The sequence below is a fragment of the Oryctolagus cuniculus genome, chromosome 13, assembly GCF_964237555.1.
Source record: "Oryctolagus cuniculus chromosome 13, mOryCun1.1, whole genome shotgun sequence".
NCBI lineage: Eukaryota > Metazoa > Chordata > Mammalia > Lagomorpha > Leporidae > Oryctolagus > Oryctolagus cuniculus.
Window position 1 is genome coordinate 103,833,824 of NC_091444.1, and position 13,270 is coordinate 103,847,093.

General features: G+C 42.6%; 1 protein-coding gene across 1 annotated transcript in view; it reads right to left on the minus strand.

The window, feature by feature from the left end:
• Positions 1-13,270, minus strand: part of MYO3A (myosin IIIA) — a 229,809-nt gene that overhangs the window by 103,647 nt on the left and 112,892 nt on the right. The window contains exons 11-15 of the mRNA XM_017347628.3: positions 9,770-9,869; positions 8,121-8,237; positions 6,139-6,243; positions 5,957-6,040; positions 998-1,200 (exon numbers count right to left, since the gene is read on the minus strand). Of these exons, the coding sequence (XP_017203117.3) occupies positions 998-1,200; positions 5,957-6,040; positions 6,139-6,243; positions 8,121-8,237; positions 9,770-9,869 (609 nt within the window). The remainder of the gene's footprint in view (positions 1-997; positions 1,201-5,956; positions 6,041-6,138; positions 6,244-8,120; positions 8,238-9,769; positions 9,870-13,270) is intronic.

The window sequence follows — 13,270 nt, forward strand, 5'->3', positions numbered from 1 at the left end:
TTTTTTAAATTTATTTGACAGGTAGAGTTATAGACAGTGAGAGAGAGAAAGAGAGACAGAGAGAAAGGTCTTCCTTCCATTGGTTCACTCCCCAAGTGGCCGGCACTGCACCAATCCGAAGCCAGGAGACAGGTGCTTCTTCCTGGTCTCCTATGCGGGTGCAGCGGCCCAAGCATTTGGGCCATCCTCCACTGCCTTCCCGGGCCACAGCAGAGAGCTGGACTGGAAGAGGAGCAACCGGGACAGAATCCAGTGCCCATGTGGGATGCCGGCGCCGCAGGCAGAGGATTAACCAAGTGAGCCACGGTGCAGGCCCTGACCCAGTTATTTCTGATTATATTTTACCTGGGTTTTCGTGTACAGAAATATATTCTTTTGTACTTCAGAACTTGCTCTAATGTATCCTGTGAGTAGCTCCATGATGGACTTAGGTTTTCTATCTGGTAGCATGAGAAGTTTGGCGTTAATTACTCCACTGGATGCAACACAAGTGAGAGTAGGGCAGTGCTGAGGACTCTCTTTGCGTAAGTTATGCCTTGGGCACTGTCAGTGATCAACACATTTTTATTGAATGACAAAGACATTTTAGGGACAGCGCTGTGGTATGGTGGGCTAAGCTTCTACCTGTGGCACGGCATCCTATATGGGCACTACTTCGAGTTCTGGCTGCTCCTCTTTCAATCCAGCTCTCTGCTTAAAGCTTGGGAAAGCAATAGAAGGCCTGGTACAGTGCTTGGACCTCTGCATCCACATGGGAGACCTGGACGAAGCTCCTTCAGATTGGCCCAGCTCTGGCCATTGCTGCCTTTTGGGGAGTGAACCAGCAGATGGAAGACTTTTCTCTCCTCCTCTCCCCCCGTAACTCTACCTCTCACATAAATAAATAAATAAAATAATAAATAAATAAATAAAAACTTTAAACAGATATTTTACTATTAGAACAAAAGTATTAGCTACACTTATGTTTCTCAGAAAATAGTTATTGACGTGAACCTACATGGCTTGGTGAATAACTCGGGACTTCTCCAGAAGGTATTCAGAAATCTGTGCTCCCACTACAGCTCCAGAAGAGGTAAATTTCATTTCTAAGTATTTCCCAAACCGACTGGAATTGTCATTGATAACTGTGCAGGCATTGCCAAAGGCTTCCACCAACTTGTTCACTTGCAGAATCTTCTCCTGCAGGCTTCTGTTGTTAGCCTAGAGAGAGAATGTTAGTATCTTAAAAATATTGTGAAAAATTACTTTTTTTTCAACTTTTATTTAATAAATATAAATTTGCAAAGTACAACTTTTGAATTACAGTAGCTTTCCCCCCCATAATCTCCCTCCCACTCGCAACCATCCCATCTCCTACTCCCTCTCCCATCCCATTCTTCATGATTCATTTTCAATTATCTTTATATACAGAAGATCAACTTAGTATATACTAAGTAAAGATTTCAACAGACTGCATCCACAAAGACACACAAAGTATAGAGTACTGTTTGAGTAGTAGTTTTGCAATTAATTCGCATAGTACAATACATTAAGGACAGAGGTCCTACATGGGGGGCAGGTGCACAGTGATTCCCGTTGTTGATTTAACAATTGACACTCTTATTTATGACGTCAGTAATCACCCGAGGCTCTTGTCATGAGCTGCCAAGGCTATGGAAGACTCTTGAGTTCACATACTCTGACATTATTTAGACAAGGCCATAGTCAAAGGGGAAGTTCTCTCCTCCCTTCAGAGAAAGGTACCACCTTCTTTGATGGCCAGTTCTTTCCTCTGGGATCTCACTCACAGAGATCTTTCATTTAGGTCATCTTTTTTTTACCACAATGTCTTGGCTTTCCATGCCTGTGAAACTCTCACGGGCTGAAAAATTACTTTTGAATACAATAAACTTTTTTTCAAAATATTTAAAAAAGATTTATTTATTTGTTTGAGAGGTAGAGTTACAGACAGAGAGAGGGAGAGACAGAGAGAAAGGTCTTCCATCCATGCTGGTTCACTCCCCAGATGGTCGCAATGGCTGGAGCTGCGTAGATTTGAAGCCGGAGCCAGAAGCTATAGCTTCTACTAGTTCTTCCACTCGGGTGCATCTTCCACTGCTTCCCAGGCCATAAGCAGAAAGCTGGATCTGAGAAGCAGCTGAGACTAGAACTGGCATCTATATGGGATGCTGGCAATGCAGGTGGAGGCTTAGCCTACTATGCCACAGCATTGACTCCCGAATTTCTCTTTTTAAAAAATATTTATTGAGGGCTGGTGCTGTGGCATAGCGGGTAAAGCTGCCACCTGCAGTGCTGGCATCCATATGGGCACCGGTTGGAGACCCGGCTACTCCATTTCCAATCCAGCTCTCTGCTATGGCCTGGGAAAGCAGTAGAAGATGGCCCAAGGCCTTGGGCCCTGCACCCATGTGGGAGACTGGGAAGAAGCACCTGGCTCCTGGCTTCGGGTCGGCGCAGCTCTGGCAGTTGTGGCCATCTGGGGAGTGAAGCAACGGATAGAAGACTCTCTCACTCTCTCTCTCTCTCTCTCTGCCTCTCTTTCTCTCTGTGTGTAAATGTGGCTTTCAAGTAAAATAAATAAATCTTTAAAAAAATTAAAAAAAATAATTTATTAAGAGAGAGGAGAGGAGAGGAGGGGGAGGGGAGGGAGAGGGGGAGGGGAGGGGAGAAAGAGGGGGAGGGATGAGAGGAGAGGAGAGGAGAGGAGAGGAGAGTGAAAATGAGCACTGTCATCCATTGGTTCACTTTCCAAATGCCCACAATAGCCACAGCTCACTGGGCTAATCCTCCGCCTGTGGCACTGGTACTCCGGGTTCTAGTCCCGGTTGGGGCGCTGGATTCTGTCCCGGTTGCTCCTCTTCCAGTCCAGCTCTCTGCTGTGGCCCGGGAAGGCAGTGGAGGACGGCCCAAGTGCTTGGGCCCTGCACCCGCATGGGAGACCAGGAGGAAGCGCCTGACTCCTGGCTTTGGATCGGCGCAGCGTGCTGGCCATAGCAGCCATTTGCGGGGGTGAACCAATGGAAGGAAGACCTTTCTCTCTGTTTCTCTCTCTCTCACTGTCTAACTCTGCCTGTCCAAAAAATAAATAAATAAATAAATAAATACGGTCTGACCTACACAGTAAGAGTCACCCCTTGTTGGCAGTTGTGAGTTTTTACTAAAAGGTACAATCATGTAACCCCCACTTCAGTCCACATATGGAACTATTCCTCCAGCTGCCCAGATGGCCTGGTGACCCTCTTCAGTCACCCTCTCCTTCTACCCCGACCTCCTCACAATCACTGATCTGCTTCTGCCACTGTGGTTTTCAATTTGCAAGAATGGAATATAAATGGAATCATACACTACGTTAGTCTTTTTATTCTGGCTGCTGTGACTTTGCAAAAATGATTTTAGAATCATCTAAGTATCATTCAACAAGGTTCACTGCTTGGATCAGTATTTGATCCTTTTTATTACTGAGTGATATTGCACTGAGTGGATGTTTTAATGGTTGTACTAAAGATTGTTAATCCATTTCCTAGTTTGGTTGTTTGCACTTTCTGGAGTATTGAACAAAGCTGCTATAAATATTCATCTGTAGGTTTTTGTGCATTCCCTTTGGATAAATACCTTGAAGTAAGATTTCTGGGTTGTGTGGTAAATGTAGTTTAACTTTATATGAAGCATCCAAACTGTATTCCAAAGAGACTGTATCATTTTGCATTCTCACCAGCAAAATATGCTGCACATCCTTGTTAGCACCTTGTACTGCCAGATTTTTTTCTTAATTTAGCCTTTTTAATAGATGTGCAATGGTGATGCCTGTAATGCCTCCCAGACCACTGGCCCCACCATAGCCCCCACACCCAGACCACCTGAGAGAAGTAAAAGGAACTGATGTAGGCACTGGGCACACAGGTGTACAAGCAGCCACGGAAGACCTGGGGCTTGAGGTGGACACCCTGTAGGGCTCCTGCATTACTGTGATGGACAGGGTGAGGGCTAGAGTGGAGTCTGTAGGATGAGCCAGACTGAGGTTCAAGACACGTGGGAAACCTGGATGGAGCTCCTGGCTTCTGCCTGGCCCAGTCCCACCTGTTGTGGACATTTGGAGAATGAACCAGCGATGGAAGATCTCTCTCTCTCTCCTCTGTCTCTCCCTTTTTCTCTGTCACTGTATCTTTGAAATAAAATAATATTTAAAAAAAAGTTTCTAGACCAGAGTAAATTTCTTTTTAAATTCAATTTCCAGAACTTTCTGAAGCACTCTCACATGTAATATATAAATACAACTAATTTTTTTTTTTACTTGAAAGGCAGAATTACAGAAAAAAGAAGGGGGCGGGGGGGGGGGGAGAGAGAGGCATCTTCCATCTGCTGGTTCACTTCCCAAATGGCCACAATGGCCGGGAGCTGGGCCAGCCCAAAGCCAGGAGCCTGGAGCTCCATCCAAGTATCACCTTTGGGTGGCAGGGGCCCAAATACTTGGGCCATCCTTTGTAACTTTCCCAGGCACATTAGCAAGGAGCTGGATAGGAAATGAAGCAGCAGGGCATAGAACCAGTGCTTAGATACGGGACGTGGGCATTGTAAGCAACAGCTTAACCCTTGCCACAATGCGGGGGCCCTACAATTGACTTTTGTATACTCTCTTTTAACCTGCTAACAACAAAATAAGAGAAAGTAAAGAAAGCATTCAGTCAACACATTGGAGCTAAAAGGAAAATCACATTTATGAAGCCTTGCCTAACAAGATGAGTAAAGCTGGAATGTCCTCAGTATCCAGGGTATGAACTTTCTGTATTGCCTGTTATATTTTAAACTCTCAAAGGACACCAGGATCAACTGAGCGATCTGACCCTGAGAGTGAAATTCTTTGGTTGATTCTTCAATTACAGAAGTTTTCTCTGCCCTGGGTACAAAATTCCTGGAGAGGGAAATACTAATTTTGGTATCACAGATTCTACCAATTGATCAGTTTTTGGTAATTTGGAAATTGCTGGCCACCATCCACAGTTTAGCCCGATTCTACCATTCAGTGCAATTCACGCACTGGGTATAGTAATGTCCAGTCTCAGTTTCCAACATGCTTGGGTCAACCATAATGTTTCCAACTTCTGTTTCACGTCATGTTATGGTGTGCATACCCAGAACACTGAGTCCTATTGGTACAAATGTAAAGCAAAGTGCAAGACCACAAGAGGAGACCTTCACAATATGCTTGACTTACAGTGGTCAAATTTATGTGGTTTGATTGATTTGGAAAGAATGCTTTCTCTTCTGTTTTACTGTATAGATCAGAACAATCTCCTGTTAATTAGTATGAGGTTTCCCTTTACCTAATGTTATCAGAACACTTCCCTATTATTTTTTAAAATTTATGTATTTATTTGAAAGTCAGCATTACAGAGAGAAGAAGAGAAAGAGAAAGAGAAAGAGAAAGAGAAAGAGAAAGAGAAAGAGAGAGAGAAAGAGAGAGAGAGAGAGATCCACTGGCTCCCTCCCCAAATGACCACAATCACCCATGTTGGTTCAGGTCCAAGCCTGGATTCCAGAGCTCCATCTGTGGCTCCCACATGGCAGGGACCCAAGCACTTGGCCATCTTCTGCTGCTGTCCTAGGCACATTAGCGGAGAGCTGGATCAGAGAGGAGCAGCCAGCCCTCAATCCGGTGCCCACATGGGATGCTGGCACTGCAGGCGGTAACTGAACCTTCTGTGCCACAGCACCAGCCCCGACTTCCTGTTAGTCACGTGAATCTTTGACTTTTTGGTTTTAGTACAAATATTCAGGCTTGAATTCTGCAGCTGAATACGTCTGGGAGACACACTGTTCAAACGATCTGGATAACATTGTGCTTTGTAATGTCTGTGCATTATTAAATGTGGGAATTAGTGAACATTAATCTACTCTGCTGTGTTAAATTTATACATAAAGCAAGTGTTTCTATTAGGACAGAGAAGAGAAGTTGTACCTTCCCAAGCACCGTCAGCTGCTGGACCAACAGGTGAGCACTCTCTGTCTTTCCAGCACCGCTTTCCCCAGAGATAACGATGCACTGCCCAGCGAGAACAGACACGTGAGAAGATGGAACCCGCAGAGTTCAGTCGACACACATGAGGCCAAGAACATCCAAAACTGCGAGGCTTCCCTTACCTGGTCAGAACTGTATGTTACCATAGACTGATATCCTAGGTCAGCCATTGCGAAGATGTGGGGGGGGTTCACAGTTCTCTTGGCACCAATATAGAGTCTGGAATGCTAAGGGTTAAAGAGAGTAGGCCTTGCAGGACTTCTTATTTTTATTTAACTTACAGATTTACTTCTGATTTTTAAAGAAAAACATAAATAAAAATGCTATTTCATACCACCAAAACATTATTACATACATGCCACACACATCACACACACACATATACATATATGCTCAAATCATGCACGCTTATGGAAAACAGAAACCTGACATAAAATAGCCCAGAAACATGATATGATATAAAAATGATGTGATATCACTCTGGCAGCAGAATTTAGAAGATTCTGCCTACCACTTTAAAGTCAAACTTCAGACTTCAAAATGTTAATATTTCTTTAATAAAGAGATATTTTATAAAAAAGATAATCAGGTATCATTTTGTTGACCACTACTAGATATAATGTCAGAGGTATGTCTGCAACTTCTTTCCTTTCACTGCATTTAACGCATTCTCTCAATGGGTTTAAGGTTACACAGTTAATTGAGAGCAGTACTGCATGAACACCCACCTTTTTCTGAAACTTAGGTCCAGCCTCATGAATGTACCACTCTCTTTGTAAGTTTTAAGGCAATACAGGATAACAGAGATGTATTTTTTCACATGTTAAAAATAACTAGTAAGGGGTGGACATTAGGTGCTGGAGCTGAGATGCCACTCGGCCTGTAACACGGTGCCTGGGTTTTGTCTCTGACTCTGCTCCTCATCCCAGCTTCCTGCTAACATGTACCCAGGGATGATTCAAGTAGCTGAAACCTGGATTGAATTCCCGGCTCCCAGCTTCAGCCTGGCTTAACCTTATCTGTTGTGGGAATTTGGGGAAGTGAACCAATATCTATCTGTCTGTATGTCTCTTTCTCCCTCTGCCTTTAAAATAAACAAATTGGATGAATAAATAAATTTTAAATAACTGTTAAGCAGTTAAATGACTTTCTGGAACACATAAATATCTAGGAGAGGAAGAGTCTAATTAAAAACAAAAAGCAGCCTAGTTCAATTCTAGAATACTATATTGTATTTAAACCATTAAGCATTGAATAATTGAGAATTTAAACACATTCATAACACACATTATGTGATTTCAATGAAGTCAATCAATATATCAAGAAACAATATATCAAAAATTTACAGCCACTAAGTATGTCTTATTACATCTACACAAACAATGTAATGATACTTTTGACTTTCCCTCACTTGCTTTGGAAGGAGACACTAAATGTATACCATTTTGGCCAGATGCTAAGTACACGCTTTTTTAGACACTGCTTTAGTGATAGAACATACAGCATAGAGCAGTTACTAGGGACTAATGACTGGATATTACTAACATTCTGAGAGATATTTTCAGAAAAAGGAATATCACAAATGGTACCCAATTAACTTCATCTCCTAGTTTAGTTATCTGTAAGGTTTTTTTTTTTTTTAATTTTTTATTTTTTGACAGGCAGAGTGGACAGTGAGAGAGAGAGACAGAGAGAAAGGTCTTCCTTTGCCGTTGGTTCACCCTCTAATGGCCGCCGCAGCCGGTGCACTGCGCTGATCCGATGGCAGGAGCCAGGTGCTTCTCCTGGTCTCCCATGGGGTGCAGGGCCCAAGCACTTGGGCCATCCTCCACTGCACTCCCGGGCCACAGCAGAGAGCTGGCCTGGAAGAGGGGCAACCGGGACAGAATCCGGCGCCCCGACCAGGACTAGAACCCGGTGTGCCGGCGCCGCAAGGCGGAGGATTAGCCTAGTGAGCCACGGCGCCGGCCTATAAGTTTTAACAGTAATTATAAAATTGTTCATTCAAAGCACTGGGAACAATTTTTATTGGTGTCCATTTAAATTAACCATCAAAGAGTGGAGTAACTGGTATGAAGTGAGAGAACACAGCCAAGCCACATACCTTTGTAGAATAAAGACCCAAATGCTGAAAGGGATTCAGGGCAATGAGTATGTCTCCCACGTAGATGTATATCTGATCTCTGGAATAACACTTCTCAAGGTGCTCTGAGACGGTATTCTGTAACCAAAATACATCACTTCTCTCACTTAAAAACCATGAGGTGATCAACTACAGTTTGAAAAGCAAGCAAGAACAAATAAAACATCTGGAATCCGGACCAAGGATTAAAAAGTAGACAAATTGATAGGAAGAAATGTACCATCAGATCTGTAAGTCCCAGTTCACTTGATGGACATTTTCTTTGGTTTTGAGATCTACAGAGGAATGGCATTTGTTTCCTGCTATTCCAAAGACATGTTCTATGTCATAGGGGATGTCATTTATAATCGTCCCTGTAACATACGGGACACATGCATAACACTTTCTAGAAAATAAGTAAACGCAGTAGGTGAAGAGAAAAAACCCCAGGAAAGACAGAAAAGAGAAAGAAGGAAGAAGTAAATGGGATTTTGTTCCTTATCAAGGGGACCGAATGGCTTTGTGGAATGTTCTAGTCTTCTGCTCAGACATTTGGCTTTAGAAAGCAGCATGAAAAAACCAGGAGAGTGACTTCCATAGTTGGTGAATAATATGGGTACATGAATCCATTGTCAGAAATTGAGCAAAAGATCCCAGGCGAAAAAATGGGGTGGGGCAAAAATCAAACAACAGAAAGAAGCAAACCCAGTACTCCATGTGTTAACATACTGGTAAATAAGGCGACTAGTGAAACTTGGAGTCCTCTGGCCTCCAAGTCCATGTCATCGGAAAACGTGATGCCTTAGGATTCGCAAAGGTGCCAGTGATCGCCGACCTGGGAACACTGTCTGACTTCAGGATGTCTGATGTTCTTGGGAGAGAGACTTTTGAGGAAACACTTGAGTTGTTTACACGACTATAACCTTACCAAATGACTACTTCTACTCAGAACACATCTCTTGATTTGCTGCATTTCTGCACAAAATGCTCAGGCATGTATTAGAAAGATCGAAAAATAAAGAGCTATTCATCAGGAAGGAGAGAAGCCCTCATTTTTACTGAAAAGAAGCCATTTATTTCTCTAATTATCTGATTGTCTGTGATAAAGAGGGAAGAGGTGAAAGAAAACTGAGACTATGATTTACTGGCTTGGATTTGCATTTTCCCAAGAGATGCTTGAAAGATTTCTGAGGATGTTAGAATAAGGAGTCCCCAGCAGAATTCACTGCCCTCAAAGGTGAGCTGTGTGGGAGCAGGGATCCCAGGAAGAGGGTTCCTGACATGGGCACTGCACTGAGAGCTGGAACAGGAGAGGAAAACACAGGAAGCTGCAAGCGGAGTGAGTTTTTGAAGAAAGATTAGTGACCTTACAACTTATGCTAGGGGGACCTCACACCTCTACCATTTGAGCATCATCATCAACAACTAAAACAATACCTGGCACTAGGCTGGAAAAATCTGGAAAAGATGTGAATTATATCTATAAAACTGGCAGGAGAAATTATCAGGAAGTTGAGTCAAAGAAAGCATGAAACTTGTGGATGCTATTCAGGGAACCCCCTGCCCACATCACTGTCATAATTTTTAAAAGAAGTTTATAATGTCTAAGTTTAATTAAACTGAATTCTTACCTCATCCAAAACTTCTAGGGTTGCTAAATCATCTACATCCTTTAGATGGGAAATGAAGGACCTGTTGAAGTTCCCTTTCTTGGTGTGAATCCGTTCGTGTCTGTGGAGAAAACCCATTTGTGATTCAAGAATTTTTTATGTACCTTTTTAAAATTATCATATAACATTTGTACATCTTCGTGGGGTATAGTGCACTATTTCAACACATACCGAGAACAAGCCAAGTAAACCGAGGGGCCAGTCTTTTCATCTCCTTTCCTTTGCTCCTCTTTCCCTTCTTTATGAAGTATAAGTGGACAGCTGTGAACTAGTCTCTCCACTGTGCTACCCAACACAAGAACTTGTTACTTCTGACTGCCCTTTGGTATTCGTTGTCCAAACTCCCTCTGTCCTCCCTCCCCTCACCCTCCCCAGCCTCTAGCAATCATTATTCTAAATTCATGTTGAATATTTTTTAACCTTCCACACATGAGAGAGAACACACAGCATTTGTCCTTCTGTGTCTGAATTATTCATCTGATATAATGATCAGTTCCATCCAATGTACTGCAAATATCAGGATTTCATTCTTTCTTATGACTGAATATTATTCCATCGCACATAAATATAACATTTTGTTCATCTCTTGATGGTCATCTAGGTTGACTCCAATCTTGGCTATTACAGATAGTACTGCCATGAACATACATGTGCTGGCATCTCTTTCATATGCTGATTTCATCTCTCTGGGTTATATTCGCAGAAGTGGGATAGCAGGGTCACATGGCAGTTCTGTTTTTAGTTTTCTGAAGAATCTCTATATGATTCTCCACAATGGCTGTATGAATGTGCATTCCCACCAACGGAGTATAAGGATTCCCTTGTTGTCCACTTTCTCTTTCTAACAGCCATTGTAGCTGCGGTGAGATGATACCTCATTGCGATTTTGACTGCATTTCCATGATGACTTGTGATACAGAGCATTATTTCAATTATTCATTGTCCATCTGTATTTCAACTCCTGAGAAACTCTGTCTAGACCCTTTACACAGCTAACTAGATTGTTTTGTTGTTGTTGTTGCTTCTGCTGAGAACTTAATTTTGGTCATAGTGGAAGTAAGTTTTAGATTCGCATGAGACTGAAAAACTTCCATAAACCTATTTACTTAATTCAATGACATTTACAGAAAATGTCCTAATATATTTGGTCTTTCTTGTTCACTTTTTCCCTCTCCATTAGAAAAAATACGACATTTGACACTTACTTCATGGGTGATCAAAAGAGCCAATAATTCCTATCAAGAACTATCTTTGATTTGTTTTAAAGCTTTCTCTAAGTTCTTATGTGTGACTTAATCTGTTACCAACTGGTGAGTCTGCCTGATTTCAATTCATTGTATTTCCCCTTTTGTTTGATTTGGTATCAGGCCATTTGATGTTCAAGACATAGTAATTTGAAAAATTATTATTCAATGAAATTAAGCAGGAATACAAAATAAGCCATATTATAAAAGTTCAAAATGCTGAATGCATTTGTAAAATCGATTTAAAGCATTAGAAAACTCATTTTCAAAAAGAAACACTGAAGTGAATTTAAATATAGCCTAAGGATCTTGATGAAGCGTGATGACTGGAGAAGCTGCTGAGACAGACACCAGGTTTGTTTAAACTTTTCCGGACACCCCTTTATTCTGTGGGAAACTGTAATGTCAGTGTTTATCTTGGGACATACCTTTAAGCGTCTGAATTTGTCCTCTGGTAAAAAAGTGAAGGGATAAGTAATTACGAGGATTATTAGGAGCCACATCCACTCAGAAAGCATTCATAGTTTCTCATTGCTTAGAAAGTTAAGTCTATTAATAAAGTGCTCCATCTGCCAAGGTGAACCGCTTCTTTTCTACATCAGCTTCCATTCCCTCTCGTTTACCAAAGGACATAACGCCTACTGGTTCTTCTCTCGTGCCTCTGTCGCCTGTTTTTCTCCCTCACCTATTATATCACCCATCTCTCAAACATCAACAAACTTCCCTCCTTGCCCTTCCAGGTGCCTCCAAGTTCCATTTCTTTGCTTTCTAGAAAAAAAAATTTTGAAAACAGTGATCAATAGTTTCTTTAGGCTTTGACCGCCACTCTCCATGGCAACAGCTTTGTTAGGGACACTGATGACGTTCACATTGCTAATATGCAGGGGCCACTACCAGGAAGGTGTTAGTGAGGAACCTGCAGCACAGGTAAGAGCAGCTTAGAAAGTTGGCCTTGGACTACAGAGGAGATACATGGGTGAGAGGAACTGAACAATATTCTGCCCTCCTTCTAACTCAGAGCGAGTATTTAATGAAACCTTAAATGTGGATTTCTGAGATAATTTGCTCCACTGTTCTTAACTTTGATCTTTAAGCCAACATGACTTCTTATCTGGATCATTGCAATCAGTGCAAATGATCTTTTAAAAATAGCAGTCAGAAATGTCAGGTCTCTGATCAGCACCTCTCCCTGTACCATTCAAAGTTAGAGCCAGAGGAATCTGTCTCTCCCACCCCACACTGCCTCAGCCTCCCCTACCCCCATCTCCCAACACTGCCTCTGGCACTGCGTCCAGTACTCAGCACACTTCTGCCTGGAGGGCCCTATACTACCTCATCTCCAGACCCAGAGTGACAGGCTAAATTAGCTCCTAGGTTGTGAGGGCTGAGCTGCCATTAAAAACAAATTTTTTTAACAGACACATAAAAACTAGACATATTGCTGGGGTGCTAGGTGATGCTTGGATACATGTGTGTACTATGTAATGTCAGTCATAACTAGACAGAAGGAAGAAGTCCTGACAACCATTTTTAACATTGCAATTCCAACTCCCTGGACTCCCAATTCTTCCTATCCTGCTGTATTTCTTTAGTGTTCACCATTTTATTTATTATATGTATAGTCTCAGGTTTCCCACAGGCATGTTAGGGTTAGGAAGTTAGAAACTAGCCTATGTGTATGACAGGGGCCTAAAGAAACCCAAGCATCTGCAGAAGCTCGCTTTGGAAGCAGCCCGTATTGTATCCTTCCAAGTCCTGCCCATACCCTGCTAAGTTTACAGGTGGGCTCAGCCTTCCCACAAGGAAAGCTCCCCAGGCGAATCTTCTCTCCTCAGCACCACATGGGTTACCTGGCCTGATAACATGGAGCATCAAAATCATTCCTCCAAGGCAGGCACCCTAGGGGAGGCTCACCTGCCCTGACGGGGTGGGCTCCCCAGTCTGATAGCACTGAGTAGTGAAACCTTGGGTCCTCCTCTCATCTAATTCACACTCAGGAAAACCTTCTTCCTGGAGGAGGAGGTGGAAAGGAAAGAGAAAGGCAGAAAGAACTTGACCCCTTTCCCTTATAAGCCTCAGTCTAATACAGCACTCAGCTCTCTGCTGAGCTGCCCACCTAGCCTGCCAGGTGTATTTTCTCAACTTAACCACATTACCTTGCTTTCCCCCAGTCTGAGTGACTGGGCACTCTCTCAGATTCTGTTCCATCCATTCTGAC